The 16,423-nt window shown below is 43.1% G+C and overlaps 1 protein-coding gene across 1 annotated transcript in view; it reads left to right on the top strand.

Annotated features, from left to right (window-relative positions):
• The window catches only part of TNFRSF21 (TNF receptor superfamily member 21), a 399,350-nt gene that overhangs the window by 228,612 nt on the left and 154,315 nt on the right, over positions 1–16,423 (top strand). The window contains exon 4 of the mRNA XM_044062736.1: positions 9,763–10,028. Within this exon, the coding sequence (XP_043918671.1) occupies positions 9,763–10,028 (266 nt within the window). The remainder of the gene's footprint in view (positions 1–9,762; positions 10,029–16,423) is intronic.

Below are 16,423 nucleotides of genomic sequence, written 5' to 3'. Positions count from 1 at the left end.
TAGCCAAGTTGCACATGAGGAAATTCCACTGGTATTTGAGAACAGTATGGGTACAACACTCTCACCCTCCACAGTTTATCCCCTCCTGCCTTGCCTGAAAAAGGAATTACACTAGTGGATCCAACGGGTGTTAAAGAGCCCAGGCTTACCCTTGCAACCACCTCCCCCACTCAGGAGCTGTACACTGATGCTTCAGATATGGGATGGTGAGCAGCAACACTGAACACGTGGAGGGTGAGAGATGTCTGGTCTCAAGCTCAGAAAAGGGAGTATATCAATATAAAGGAGATGAGGACCCTGATCTTCACTCTACAAATATTCAAACCTATTCTTTTCCCAGGGATTTTAAGATGGTTTTCAGACAATACCATGGTCCTCTGGTATGTAAACAAACAGGGAGGGACAAAGTCCTACCTTCTCTGCAGACTGGCTTTGCAGGCCTGGGAGTTAGTTGTCCAGAGTCAGTTTTCCTTCCAGGTGGTTTACATTCCCTCAACTCAGAATGTAGTGGCAGATGCACTGAGCAGGTCCATGACTCAGTCCCATGAATGGATGTAATACAGGGATGTGTTTCTGGACATGGTCCATCGATGGGGTTTACCTCAGATAGATCTCTTTGCCTTGCCCATGAACAGACAACTTCCCCAGTTTTGTGCCAGGTTTTCCAGTCCCTTAACATGGAAGGTGGATGCCCCATCTTTCTCTTGGAAGGGGATGTTTCTTTATGCATTCCCCTCCTTCCCACTTTTTCAAAAGGTCCTGTTGAAAGTCTAACAAGAGCGATCAGGAATCATGCTTTTGACTCTCTTTTTTGGCCAAGACAGCACTGGTTCCCCCCTTCTGCGTTTAGCCAAGGGCAGTAACCACAAGTTACCCCACAGAATGGACCTACTGACACAGAACAAGGGAACTTTAGTACATCCATGGATGTCAACTCTACAGCTGACCCTTTGGGTGATAGGGTTTTGATTCCCTTCAAACTCCTTTTCTCAGAGGACAATGCTACAAGTTCTGCTGGAGGCTAAAAAACCCACAAGTAGGAAATCCTATGTTTTCAAATGAATTTCCATCTGATGTCTTATAAAGGATTTACAACCTCTGCTATTGGATGTTACAGTGGTCCCGTCCTACCTGTGTGAATTACTGAAGCGTTGACTGTCATATTCCTCAGTAAAAGCTCATATTTCTGCTATCCCTGCATGTCTGCCTTTGTTTTCCCCCCTTTAGCTTCCAGGTTGGAAGTTAAACTCCCCTTAAAAGGCATCCTTCACATCAGACCACCAAGGAAACCACTCCCTCTTCCTTGGGATCTCAACTTTGTCTTAGAAAAACTTACTCTGGCCCCTTTTCAGCCATCAAATTCTGCTTCTCTGCAACACTGCACCTGGGAAACAGTCCATCTCATGGCCATTACTTCTGCCAGAAGGGTTTCTGAGTTACAGACTCTCACGTCCTCTTCCACCTTCACATTTTTTTCACAGGGTTAAGGTTTCCCTGTACACTAACCCCTCCTGTATGCCCAAGGAGGTTAATGAGTTATCTCTCAATCAGTCCAGCAATCTTCCAACCTTTTTCCCCCTTCTCAATCCTCTAGTGAGAGGATCCTACACGTGATGTGCACAGGCAACTCGGATATTACTTGGATAAAACCAAAACAATTCAGAAATCTGACCACCTGTTAGTTTCCTATCACCCAAGGGCCCTTGGCCAACCTGTTTCCTAGCGGACTATTTCCACTTGGATTTCCAAAACTATTTCCTTCTGTTATGTGGCTCATGGAAATAATCTACCCTCACCTATTAGGGCATATTCCACTAGAACAGTGTCTTCCTCTGGTGCCTTCTTTAAAGGCTTGGACACTTGCTCTGTCCTGGAAGCAGCCACCTGGTCTTCTGTTCATACCTTCACAAAGCATAAGTTAGATGGCATTTCCAGGTCCAGAGCTGATTTTGCCAGGGCTATTCTGCATGGGTTTGTGGAAAATGTCTCTACTGCTCCACCCAATTCTTCCTGTGCATGAGCTTTGGCATTCTCCCTCAAGACTACTGCAGCCTATGAATAGAAGGACATAGAATAGTTATGTAAAATTTTACCATAACCGTACATGTCCTTCTGTTCTATATGCTGCAGTATTTTCCCCCCATGTCTTCCCCCTGATGCTTGCCTGGCTTCTGATGGTATGTTTTCCTCACCTTGGATCAGGCTGGTGCTTCTTGCAGTATTCAGTTCTGAGATCTAGCACGTGCCAACATCTGCTTTATACCTGACGTCACTTTATGACCGACGTACAATTTGATACTGTGTGACATCGCACGTATCCCACAGTAGCAGTAGACTTTTGTATACTGGCTGGATGTACAAGTCAGCTGGAGGCAGACTCCCACATGTTATGAATACTGCAGCATATAGAAGAGAAAGGGCATCTGTGGTTTTGGTAAGATTTTACACAACTATTCTTTGTGGTACTTTGCATACACATTTAGAAAGGAAAGTTGTTGAACTGATCTCCAAGAAGGCTCACTCACTGGTACCAGAAGCATTCTGGAATAGAAGCCTTTACCCCTTTGACACTGGTTCTATGACTTCCAGGGTGAATAAGTGCTGAAAAAAAACCCTCTGGTTTGGAGGATGGGGAGGAACTCCCCAAATGTGATGTATTTGTATCCAGTGCCAAATATAGTCCTCCTGAACTACGTTTAGCAGCCACCGATGGGGAATGTAAAGAATCAGTTTCTGGGACAGATTTTGAGAAATAGGGGGCAAGAGAGGTGGAGATTATGAAAGAATGCCGGCTTAGTCATGCTGGCTTAGTCATTCTGAAGTGTTACTGTCCTCTTTGGACAAGGAGTTTGGAAATGTATAAGTTGGGAGGCCTGAAGAATCTTACTCCCTTTATCGCATTAAAGTCCTGTCATAAATTGCTTTAAAAAGAAAAAACTGACTGAAAAATAGCAGGTATTTTATCACAAAATGTACACAGGCACTGACATAACTCATAATTATATTCAGAACACTTCCCAACATTAAACTTTATAAAAATTAAATAAATCTGTTTATACAAGCAGTACATGTTCACACAAAATAGGCCTTCAATTAATTAAGCACTTAAAATTGCAGTCCCTGACAGGAACCCCTGTTATCTAGCGGTTTCAGGTTTCTTAAAGGGAAAAGATCCCTTAAAGCCCAAAAAGTACAGTCTTTGTAATGGACAATGAATTGTGTGGAAGAGTGCCAGATGTAAAAGCGAGCTTTTGCTCCTGTGAAGCTTCTGAACTGCTGCTTCATGAAGGAGCATGAAGCTACTGAAGAAAGGGTCACTTTGACTGCTGATCCCTCCCCCACAGGGCTGACAAGTCATCAGTCAGAGTGAAGATGTGAGAAGGATCCAGAGCTTTTGGAAGCTGGCAGGTTGTTGTCTCTCAGGCAAGACACAACCCATGTAGCCTAAGGTGCTGCATCAGTGTAAACGATGAACATCACTGTAAACAATGAACATCACAATGTCTTTGTCAGTCTACTTCAGACTAATAATGTCCTCTTCAGGAGTAAATTATGAGCTGTTGCCCTTATTCTTTTTATTGAGCCACCCCCATGTGAAAGCTATACTACCACTGCTTAGCATCATCTCTGGGGCATCCACTTCCCTACCTATTGCCTGGCTTCTGCCTTTCCATTCTACTGTGTAGGATCCCTAGTCTACTCTGTGTGATTCCACCCTCTCTCATACTGGAAATAATACCATTTACTCATCACATTGGGGAATACTCTCCACTGTTTCTATGTTGCTTTCTTATCAGCCTGTGCTCCTTGCTTTTTACTTTTTCTCCTTGTGGCTAAAATATTTGTACTGATCTCATTCTGCACCATAGATTTCTCCTTTCACTTTTCATCTGTTTCAACAGGCTTTACAATAAACTCTTCAGTAGGACCTTCTAGCCAATTCATCTCACAATGTGTGCAAGTCTGGTGTAGTCTAGCTCTTATCTTTGACCCTTTGATTGGTGATCCACGCCTTATCACCTGTACTATTGCCTGCACTAAGAGTTTCCACCCCTACTTGACCAGGCTGCAGGGCTTTTTTTTTTTTTTTTTTTAACTTCCAGCACTGGCCGTTATATGCTGCACTAGTGATCAGGCTTCTTCTAGTGATTCCAGTCTCTCTCCAACTGAATTGTCCCCACCAGTGCTGCTGGGTAATGAACCATGAAAGCATTGCCAGTCTTTTCTGCGGGTATTGCCATAAGTTGACGACCTGTGTGGTGAGAACATATCAAAATTATTCTTATCAACTCTCTCACTATGTAACAGGTATGCATTATTTAGTAACCAGTCTTACCATGTATGAATGCAGTTTGCATTATGACTTGTCTAGGCTTCTGGCCATTTAGGCTGCTTCATAGATTTGGGAAAAAATCTGTCTCCCAATCCAAATCAGTTGGAGCAGCAGTAGCTGGAAGTTTATTTTGAAAAAAGCTATACAGCTCAGTATTTTTTTTTTAACTCTCACCTCTGTCACACTCCTGTTTTCTTTCCTCTGCCTGTTCTTTGCATTATCTATTATAGTTCTAAGCAAGCCTGTTCTTTGCATTATCTACTATAGTTCTAAGCAGAAATCATTCTTCTATCTACTGTGTTTTATGTCTTGCTGCTGTTTGACAGAATATTGTTTTCTAATTCTGTTTTCACATGGTTACATCCATCCCTAATGAGGAGTTTCTGCCTATTTTGTCAAACAGCTTTGCAATCCTTGGGTTTGAGTTGACATGGCTTCCAACATATTTATCTCTCATTCCTTCATTTCACAGTTATGCCAAGGTCCTTGATGGCTATAGGCTCAAAGGAGCCCTGGGGCTCTTACAAGCCTAGCCAAGACTTTATCCCCAAAAAGAAACCTCAGTTAGCACCTGTCACCCATGTCAGTGAGGGACACAAGTAGACCCCCTGGGGCAAATTTGTGGTTTCCCATCCACTCATCATGGTTGTGCTTGAAGAGAGTCAGTGAGGTGCTCTGTTTGACATGTATGGGAAGTCTATTCCAGAGATGGGGCAGCCTCTGGGAGGCAAACCTGTCCAGCAGGTTTTGTTGATGTTACATATTAGATTCAAGCCTTTCGAGTGGGTAATGTGTGAAGAGTCAGACTTGCAGATATTGAGCATCTCTAGCAGGGCAGTGTCTGAGATTGTCTTTTAGGTGAGACGCAGATTACCCCGGAGCAATCTGTATGATATCAAATAGTGATAGTGATTTGAGCTTGTCCGCATAGGACAGGTGTTGGAGGCCATGGATTCTTTCTGTAAGGTATTTCAGTGGCCTTTCCAGTTGGTGCCAATGTTTGGAGAGGTACATACCAAACAGGGCATTCTACTCAATTATTGGTCTAATGAGGGGGAAGGTACAGAGAGATAATAACCTCCTTTTTTCCTGGATGAAATCCCTTTACTTAATGTGATAAACCAAGTAAAAGGCTTTTCTGACCACTGCCTCTACATGATGGTCGAATGTGAGGATGTTATCAACCTGAGTGCCCAAGTCTCTCACCACAGGTTGTGTGCTTAGGGGGTTGCCAGTCGTGTGGTAATCAGTAGGGGCCATGTTTTTGCTGAATGGTATGATACATTTTTCGCATTTAGCTTGAGGCCATGACTTTGGTACCAGTCATTAGTCACTGCGAGACCCTCTTGCAGTATGTTAACATCATTTAGGGACTTGATGACTGCACCCAACTTGTAGTAGTCTGCAGACTTGCTCAGCCACAGGCCTTTTGTCTTTGCCTGGTCCTCTGAGAAGTACATGTCAATCAGTAGGGGTCCCAGGACAGATCCTTGGGGAACTCCAAAACTGACAGATCTGCTATCAGAGGTGGGGATGCCTATTTTGACTTTGAGGGTCCTGTAAGTGAGCCAGTTGGCCACCCACCTGATGAGATAGGGATTTACGTCAAGTTGCGTTAGCTTTTTGATGATACCTGAGCAGGGTAGTGTGTCAAATGCCTTGGCCAAGTTAAGGTAAGCTGTATGCACTGACTTTCCATCATCCAGGGACTTGGTGACAGTCTCAAAGAAGTCAACCAGATTCACCAGGCAAAGTCTGCCCTTGACGAATACGAACTGAGTGGGGTCAAGTGCCTGGAGATTGCATTTGTCCTTGTTTATGAGATCCATAAAAATTCACTCCTTGGCTTTACAGATCAGACTTGTCAAGCAAATGGAATGATAGTTTCCATGGTCAGTTAGTGACACCACCTTTGTGTAAGGGGATGACAGTGGCAGTTCTCCACTGTGCTGGAATGAAGCCTGTACTTAGGCTGTGGTTGAATAGGGTGCTCAGCGGCAAAGCCAGTTGTTGCTGGAGATGGTGCAGAATACATCCTGGGATACTTTTGGGTCCCATAGAAGCTGTGTTCTTTTGCCTTGGATAGGGCCTTTAGCACTAGAACTACAGAGATGTGAGGCACAGGACAAGTATCGGGGATGTTAAAAGAGCCTTTGGGGGGACAGGGGGTGAAGATTGTGCTGAATTTTTGGTGGGGACAGGGGGGGTGAAGTTTGCACTGAACCTATCTGCTGGCAGGGTGGCTAAGACAACAGGATCGGTGTAAGTGATATTAAGTACTAATTCGGAACAAACCTGGGCATTGCCATGGAGGTTCTTAGGCTAGTTCTGATTCATAATTGGCTTTGGAGGCTTTCACTAATGATCTAATTTGCTTGTTGAGGCTAAGGAGGGAGTTTTTCCAGTTTGGAATATGTTCCTTTTTACCCTTGGACAACAGTTTCTTATTTTGTTGTAAAGCATGTTGATAGAGGATGTCCACCAAACAGGTTTGTGTTGCACTCCCTTTTAGAGCATTCACCTTTTCAGCAGTCTTATGCATACTTTCTGCCACGCTTAGTATAAAAAAATAAATAAAAAATTCTAGCTCTAGGGCTAAAAGGAGCTTCTCTTCCGTGCTTGGCTACTAGCTCATCCCGAAATTAGCAGTAGCAGTTGCACCCATAATTAATTAATATTTTGTCAATTGTATCTCTGGTAATATTGTTGATTGGCAGAAGACTTTGTTTGGAAAAAGACAATGGTGCCGAGACTAGGGAAGAACTTTGGGTGTGATCACCTGGGAAAGATGACTGAAACTGAAGGGGAAAGTTGAAAAGTTGAGTATAAATGAGAAGAGGTGTTTTTTTCCCCCCAAGCAGGGATGTTTGCACAACATTCAAAGATTTTTTTCTCTGCTAGTGGAGCCAGAATGCATAATTAATAGCAGCTTGTAAGAGGTAATTAGGGAAATGGAGTGCCTTACCATGGAAAACTGAAGTGTGACATTTGCTTTAAAGGCATTGTGCTGTTATTAACCAGTCAGGAAAGAGCATCTAACCATTGAATGGTGACTAGGACTTTTTTCAGCTGTTAGCAGTGTGCAAGAGATTTGGTATAGATTTCTGTTGCAAACTGTGATGATGTACCCCTGTCAGACTGGAGTGATACAGACTTTATAAGTATAAAAAAAAAAAAATCACTCCAACTTTATTATAACAATTGCTGTTAGCTTCATCAGACTGTGAATGCAAACCAAAGGCACGTGTTTTTTAAAAAGGTCAAAAACTGAATAAAGTATTTGAAACTTCAGCAAGGCATCTTTATTACTCCCACAGAGGGGGTATCAGAGATAGTGAGTTTGTTTGTTTGTCTTTCGGCTTTTCCCGGTTAGGGGTCGCCACAGCGGAACTCCGGTCCGCTAATGATTGGCAGTAGATTTTAATGAACGCTGAGGTGCCAGCTCGACGTTCAACCTTCAACGAAGGCACGCCCATTTACGCATGTCTTTCAAAACGCCCACCCAACTGCTGGGAAGGACATGCAGACTCCACACAGAAGGCACTCCCCGCACTCCAGCCGAGAATTGAATGGGAGAACCTCTTGCTGTGAGGCAACAACGCTACTGCTGCACCACCGCAGATATTTGGTCTTCTAAATCTGCTAGCTAAAATTATTTTATTTGGACTAACCCTCTGTACTCTGTTTACCAATATAATAAGTAGTTCATGTGCAATAAGTAACATGCATCACATTGTAGAAATTCATGAAAAAAATATTTTGGTATGTTATAATTTTGCAGCATTTACATCAGTCTTTAAAAAAAGCCAGCAGCTCCAGCTCCCACAGGCTTTTTTTTTTTTTTTTTACCTTTAACTTGTTTGTTGTATTTTGTTTTTCTGGCATGTTCTTTAATGCCCTACTTGTTTTGAGCACAAGCTTAGGGCTCTCACCAGCAGTGCTGGCTATTTATGGAAATTTTTTAACATTTTTCTAAATATTTTTATTTATTGTTTTGTAATACAAGAATTGCATACCAAATGTCTGCCTGAGACATTCTCAAAATTTCACCGTGTGTACACATTTTTCACGGAATCTTGTCTAATTCTCAAAACTATACCCATAGATATTAAATGAGAAATATATGTTTTCTGTCGTAATGCATTTTATTCATAAGTGGCATGGACTGATTCACCAACAGTAAAAGTAGTACTTTTGGCTATATAGAATGTTCAAATGGAAATGTAGTAAATATTAAGCATATTTATGCCTTTCTTAATCCTTCAGAACTCCCTTATTCCCTACTACACAGGAACAGCTTTTGACTTTTCGGGAAATACAGTTTGAGTACTAACGAGCTTAGCAGTTAGTTAGGAGTGTTTTTTTGGCATCTAGGCAAGCTTCAAAGTATATGTGAGCTTGTGCAAATCTAAAAAGGTTAAGTAAGAGAAATACAGCAGACCCGTAACTGTGTGGAACCTTGAGAAATGACAGCAAAGACTGAGGATCAGTTATGATTGCTTGTAACAACAACTTCAGGGACACTTAAGTTGGTTGAAACATTTAAAATGATTTCCTCTTTTATTCAGAACGCCCAGTGCTGACACTAGAATCGGAAGCATTGGTCAGATCAGTGAAAGTGTCCTTGCAAGTTGAAGCCAGCAATGAAACTAGCTTCCATCCCATCTCTTCCCCCATGACCCCTCAACTGCTAAGCTGTTGCTTTTTCTCACCATGAACTCGTGCTCCCCTCGGACTGGTAAAATCCTTTAGTGTCCTTGAGTACGGTTGGTTCCAATATTAGAGAGGGAGCGCCTTGCAGCAACTTCCTTTTGAGATTACTGTCCATAAGTGCTGGTAAAACTCTGTAGGAAGGTATCATATATGCAGAGTGTGTGTGTGTGTGTGGGGGGGCAGTTTTTTTGATGTGTAGGGATGGGCAGCTCTCGCCAAAGTGAAGCATGCGTGTGACATATGCATCACTACATATGGGAGCATACCTCCTTCATGCCTCCAGCTACCAAGCAAATGATGCACTGCTTTTTAGTCAGGTTGCACTTTAAGAGATTCCACTGGGAAGCAGGCAGTTACAGGCACAAACACTTGCCCCTTTACTAAGCAGACAAGCCAATGTCTACTTCTCATTTCTTGCCCCATACCCAAACTGCTGTAGTGCCCGAGTCTCTAACTGAATTCTATTTTTTTGGGTCATAGTCAGGGCTTCATCCTTCCACAATGGAGATGGGGCCCATCTCTGTCTTTACCTCACCATTGCTTTCATTTTTTTTTATTTCATATGTTGATCTTGTGCCTTGTACAATAGTCATTTGTAAGAAAATATTAACTGATAAATTAGTGTGGTTCTTTAATGACAGTCAGAAATAATCAAGCCAAAATTATATTAAAGTAATGAGAACTGCTGACTTTTTTAATCTTATTCATTTTACTAGGTATTGACATACTAAAGCTTGTAGCTGCTCAAGTTGGAAGTCACTGGAAAGACATCTACCAATTCCTGACAGCTGCAACAGAGCAGGAAGTGACATCCTTTTCTAGTGGATATACATCTGACCATGAAAGAGCATATGCAGCTTTGCTGCAGTGGACCATCCAGGACCCTGATGCCAACCTTGCCAAACTCATTAATGTGCTCCATCAGTACAGACGCATTGATGTTGTGGAAAAGATTAGGGCATTAATGGAAGACACAAATCCGGTAAGATGGAAGACACACTCCTATGCGTGCAGTCATATAATGAGAAATAGAAGGAAGTAAAGAAATTGTTTGAAAGCTGATGCAAATGTAAGGTACAGGGTATATATCTAATGGGCCAGTTACAGGAAGTTGCATGTGGTTCACAATTTTTCTGGAGTGTGTAGTCTGACTATAAGTCTCATGGTGATTAACCCATTTACTCACTATTCAGACCCTACTAGAAGAACTGAAGAAATATTTTTAGAAATGAAGTTGATTTATTTTGAAAAGCTTCTTTGTTTGGAAGTACAGGGCATATAATTCTCCGGGGGGCTGTAACCACTACACTGACAACTTAGCAGAAGTCTGGAAGTTTTTGATTTAGATATATTATTTTGTGCTGAGGGTAGACTAGATGTCCTTCAAGGATGCATCTGCAGTCATAACATATGGGTTGTCCTGCCACAGGCAGCCCTTCGGTCAGCCGGATTCCAAAGTCTGGGTCTGGCCTCGGCTGATGTCGCACTTTCCCCGACGTCAGAGCGTCTGGGGTATAAAAGCATCAGCCGACGCCATCTTCCTCAGTCTTTCTTGCCGCGCGGTGCCCGAAGCAGAAGCAGTTCGCAAGTGCCGGTCGGCCAGCTCCTTTGATTCAGCTACCGAAGACTTCGAAAAAGCTAAGTACCCCGCTGGGGACTCTTTCTTGCCTCAGCCGATGTCAGATAAAGTAAATAATTGTTTAACTTGTGGGAAACAAATACCTCATAAGGATTTCCACTCTTACTGCCTCCCTTGCTTAGGCCTAGACCACGACGTCTCGGCCTGCTCTGCCTGTGCTTCCTTCAACCGATGAACGCTTAGGCGTCGGTCGGAGTTTGCAGAGGAATATTTTGGGGCTAACTTTGCGTATAAAATGCCATCGGAGACTCCGACTTCACATGTAGTTAAAAAACGGAAGGACAAGGACCGACCTGCGGCCAGCGGTTTCGCTGAAACCTCGGTCAGGCCTACAGCGATGTCTCGGTTTCGCTGAAACCAAGTCCTCGGTACTTCCTGTTGCGAAACCTTACAACCGACTACCTCGCCTCGAGGCTCCGCCGAGTCGGTTATTGAACTACTTCACGAAACCGGTGTCCAGGACATGTCGACACCATTCCTTTAGACAAGTCCACCCTGCACGTGGTGCAGCCAGACCCCTGCATCCATGTCCATTAAGGCCTTCTAGGGCTAAAGCTGCCAAACTTGCCAAAGCTTTGCCTCCCAAGTCTACCTCTCAGAGGCCTTCTACCAGCACTCAAATTCTCAGCCTAGCAGAGGATCTTATCTCAATTAGAGGTTCTCAACCTCACCCGGACAGGGCTCTTCCACCTCAGACAAAGGCCCAGGGTTGAGCCCTCTGACCCCACTCTTCAGATGAGTCTACAGATGAATCTGTGTTGTCAGAGCACCAGCAGGAGGCTTATTCGCCTACGAGGATTCTGATGCTGAAGAATCTATTCCTTGGCCTCCCCTCCTGAAGAGTTTTCTTTTGGTGAGACACTGCATTCTATGAGAGAACATTTCCAATGGCAAGGCCAGGAATTTTCTGATTCCAGAAAAAGATTAAGGACCTTTTTACATTTACCTCAGCATAGGCCTTTGGCTATACCTCCTGTTTTGAATGTTATTGATGATGTGTACTCTGATGCTAGTACAGCCCCTGATTCTCTCCCTCTGGCTCCTGCCAAACCTGATAGGTACTACAGAGTCCCGGATTCTCATTTTCACCTGTACAAGGCCCACACTGCAGACCCAGAAACCATTTCACAGGGCCCAAAAGGGGTTGCAGCTGCCACTGCTAAAAATCCTTTACCTTCTGAAAGGGAATCTAGAGCTTTAGAGCGATGGGGAAAGAAAGTTTATACTTCTGCAACTCTTTCTGTGAGGGCATTAAATTGTCAGTTCCATATGATTCAGTACCAAGAGTATTTGTTAGATGAATTGTATAAGAAACTTTCCTCCTCTGAGCCCCTTGACCGTAAATCTCTTCAGGATCTGGTACATAACTCACAGCAGGTTAGCAACCATTTTTTGCAATGTGGTTAATGCACTGGAAGCTTCATGTAGGTCAGCAATGACAGGGGCAGTTATACGAAGGCATGCCTGGTTGAAGGAACAATCTCTACTGGACCATGTTAAAGCTAAGCTCCTGGATGCTCCAATGGAAAAACAAAAATTATTTGGTTACACGGCCCAGGAGGTCTTAAAGAAGTTTGAAGAAAAGGCAGAATCTGTGCAAACAGTCAAGGACTTTCTGCAGGTACAACCACCGAGATTCAGCAGAAATTGGCCTACTAAGAATTGGTCCTTTCCGGATTCAGACAGATCACAGAGAGGCAGGAACAGGCGTACCAGAGGAAGAGGGCAAGCTAGAGGCCACTACAGAGGCCGTCAGTGGCAGCCACCCAACCAGAGAGGTAGTGCAGGAACAGCAACAACAACTGCTACACCAGGACAAACACAATGACTTATTTTTGACTCTGCCAACCAGGGCTCAATTAGAAGCACCATTGGGCGGAAAGCTTTCTTTATTTTCAGAAAATTGGCATTACATTACAAGGGACTCATGGACACTGCAAATAATAGACAAAGGATACAGGTTCCATTTCCACACATTGCCAAAAGAAAGGAATGCCAGACCTGCCACCAAATCAGAGGGCGGAGGCTTTGAAGCAAATCACCAAATTACTACAAATGAAAGCCATGGAGAAGGTTCCTCTCTCAGAACAAGGCCAAGGTTTTTATTCAAGGTTATTCCTTGTTCCAAGGAAAGAAAATCAATGGAGGCCTATTCTCGATCTGTCCGCACTGAACACTTACCTCATTGTGCCGAAATTCAAGATGCTGACCCTACAGCAGCTTCTTCCCATGCTGGGCAGGGAGTCTTGGCTGGTGACTCTAGATCTCAAGGAGGCATACCTGCATGTCCCCATTCGACAAAGTTGCAGAAGACACCTCAGATTTCTTGCAGGATCAGAGCATTATCAATTCTCAGCATTGCCCTTTGGCATCTACTGCCCAGAGTATTCACAAAATGCCTGGCATCAGTAATTGCACACTGCAGACTTCAGGGGATTCAAATCTACCCTTATCTGGACGACTGCCTGATACAAGCGGACAGCAAGACAAATTTGTTAAAGGACTTGGACTATGCCATCCAGCTATTACAGGCCTTGGGATACACAGTCAACATCCAAAAATCAAGACTTGTTCCATCCCAAAGGATAACCTTTTTGGGTGCAGATCTAGATACAACCACCCAAATGGCCTTTCTTACAGAAGAAAAACAGAAACAACTTCCAGATTACTTCAAGAATCTGACAAGACAAACTCAGCTAGCTGCAAGGAAAATCCTGCAGGCCCTGGGTTTCATGGCATCCTGCATAATACTAATTCCACAAGCCAGGCTACATATGAGAAGATTGCAATGGTACCTAAGGAGTGTATGGACTCAGCACAGTCACAGCTTAGAAACTCTGATTCCAATCACCTGCCTTCAAAGGAATTCCTGTGGTGGGCTCAAGCCTGCCAGACCAACAGAGGGTTGCCTTTCTTCAAACCAAAAGCAAACCAAACCATCACCACGGACGCTTCAGACCGAGGTTGGGGAGCGCACATGGAGGACAAATGTATCCAAGGGCTATGGTCTCAAGGGCAGCTGCAAATGCACATAAACCAAAAGGAAATGCTGGCAGTGATACATGCAATCGAGGCTTTCAAACCTTTCCTTCAACAAGGCCACCTGCTAATAAGGACAGACAACACCACAGTTATGTGGTACATAAACAAGCAAGGAGGTACGCACTCCTACCCTCTATGCAGACTGGCTATGAATCTATGGGACCTTTGTTTGAAACACAATATACAACTACAGGCCCAGTTCGTGCCAGGGAAAGACAATACTCTGGCAGACGGCTTAAGCAGAACTACCATGGATGCACACGAATGGATGCTGCACCCAGACATCTTCTTACTCATAACACAGATATGGGGAAGGCCCGAGACAGATCTGTTCGCTTCACCCCACAATCATCAACTGAAAATTTTTTGCACAAGGACATACCATCCACAAGCATGGAAGGTGGACTCTCTCTCTTTCAGCTGGAAAGCCCGAAAAGTCTATGCTTTCCCACCAATCCCATTAATGTCCAAGGTTTTACTGAAGATCAGGGCAGAACAGCCAAAAGTGATTCTGATAGCTCCAGACTGGCCAAGGCAGCATTGGTACCCACTGTTGAAGAGCTTGTCACAGACGAAACCGTGGCCTCTCCCATTATGGCCTCTTCTTCTGACGAGAACAATTACAAGATCCTGCATCCCAACCTAAAGAGACCTTGCAGCTAACTGCCTGGAGAATACCATGACTCCTTCCCAGGACAGCTTATCCCAGAGGGTAAAGGACATTATTATGGAAGTCAGCCTCTTCCACAAGGAAGGCATACTCAGCAAAATGGAAAAGATTTCTATTTGGAACACAACAAAGGCCTTGATGTGACAGTGATGAACATGTCACATATACTGGAATACTTAGCAGAATTGTTCCACAATGGCCTGTCTTATTCTTCCATTAAAATACATGCCTCAGCAATTTCAGCAGAATACAATGCAAATCCTCCTGTCTACTCGCATCCTCTCTTAAGACAATTTCTCAGAGGAATCAAAAACATCAATCCTCCAAGGAGACCACCTTTACCTACTTGGGACCTTAACTTTGTGCTGGAAAAACTAACACTTCCTCCATTTGAACCAGCAGCATCGGCAGATCCACAGTTTCTGTCCTGGAAAACTGCATTCCTTCTGGCCATAACTTCAGCAAGAAGAGTATCTGAGTTACAAGCTTTAATGGCAGTGCAGCCATTTCTTATTTTTCATCAGAACAGAGTTTCATTAAGAACCAACCCAACTTTTATGCCAAAGGTGGTATCTAGAGTATCCTTGAACCAAGCAATTCATTTGCCTACATTCTTCCCAAATCCACAAAATAAAGGGGAGAAACTTCTACACACTCTGGATATCCACAGACAATTACGCTACTATTTGGACAGAACTAAAAGTTACAGAAAGACTGACAAACTGTTTGTAGCATTTGCTGCTGGGACACGAGGAAAAGCAATTTCCAAACAGACAATCTCAAAATGGATAGGAAATTGCATTCGCTTTTGCTACTCCTTTCATGGAAAGACTGTTCCTGTGAATATTAGGCCTCATTCCACGAGAGCCACAGCCACCACTACAGCCTTCCTAAGAGGGGTGGCTACCAAGGACATTTTAGAAGCTGCTACATGGAGCTCCGTGCATACTTTTGCCAAGCATTACAATTTACCTTATACTCCAGATCCAGTGCAGGTTTTGCTACAGCAGTCTCTGCAGGGTCTCTTAACTACACCATCATTTTCTTAATTACCTCCACCCCCAGATTGGCAATGGTATTCTACCTATATGTTATGACTGCAGATGCATCCTTGAAGGACATAGTACAGTTTTGTACCTACCATAAATGTAGATGTCAGATAGGTATGCATCTGCAGTCAGGTTTACCCTCCCTCCTTCCCTGTGGTATTCCTAGGGTGCTTACCCCTTCATTAGCTAGCTGGGGAATCTGTTATGGTGTATTTGTTTGTGTGTGTATGTATATATATATATATATATATATATATATATATATATATATATATATATATATAGATATAGATATATAGATATATATATATATATATATAGATATATATATATAGATATATATAGATATAGATATATATATATATATATATATATATATATATATATATATATTTTTTTTTTTTGCATGTTTGGAATTTTTTGGCATTTTATCCAAATTTAGCCTTCATAGAGGGCACCTGGCATCTGGGGCAAGAAAAACTGAGGAAGATGGCGTCGGCTGATGCTTTTATACCCCAGATGCTCTGGCGTCGGGGAAAGTGCGACATCAGCCGGGGCCAGATCCAGACTTTGGAATCCGGCAGACCGAAGGGCTGCCTGAGGCAGGACAACCCATATGTTATGACTGCAGATGCATACCTATCGGACATCTGCATTTATGGTAGGTACAAAACTGTACTTTCTGAAGCCTGAAACTGCACATTGTTATTCCTTTCTGTTGCCATAGAAGGTATTTAACTCTTCCTTAATAAGAAGCAAGTTGAAATAATAGTAAAAGAGAAATTCATACTTATTGTGAGTCCAGAAAGAAATTGTCATGTGTTTTGCTTATTCTTTACAAGGGCACAATTTTCTCCAAAGACTTTAGATGCTTTAATTATTTAGCTGAGAAAAAGAACTAAAGGCTTTGATTTTTAGGTTGTGTGATTCACAGATGCATTTGGATTTAGCTACTCCACTATCCCTGCTGAGATTTG

This window comes from Protopterus annectens, chromosome 2.part1 (genome assembly GCF_019279795.1).
Source record: "Protopterus annectens isolate FY-2018-M chromosome 2.part1, PAN1.0, whole genome shotgun sequence".
In the NCBI taxonomy this organism is placed as follows: domain Eukaryota; kingdom Metazoa; phylum Chordata; order Ceratodontiformes; family Protopteridae; genus Protopterus; species Protopterus annectens.
Note: the sequence above shows the minus strand (reverse complement) of the source record. Positions and strands in the feature narration are given on the sequence as shown.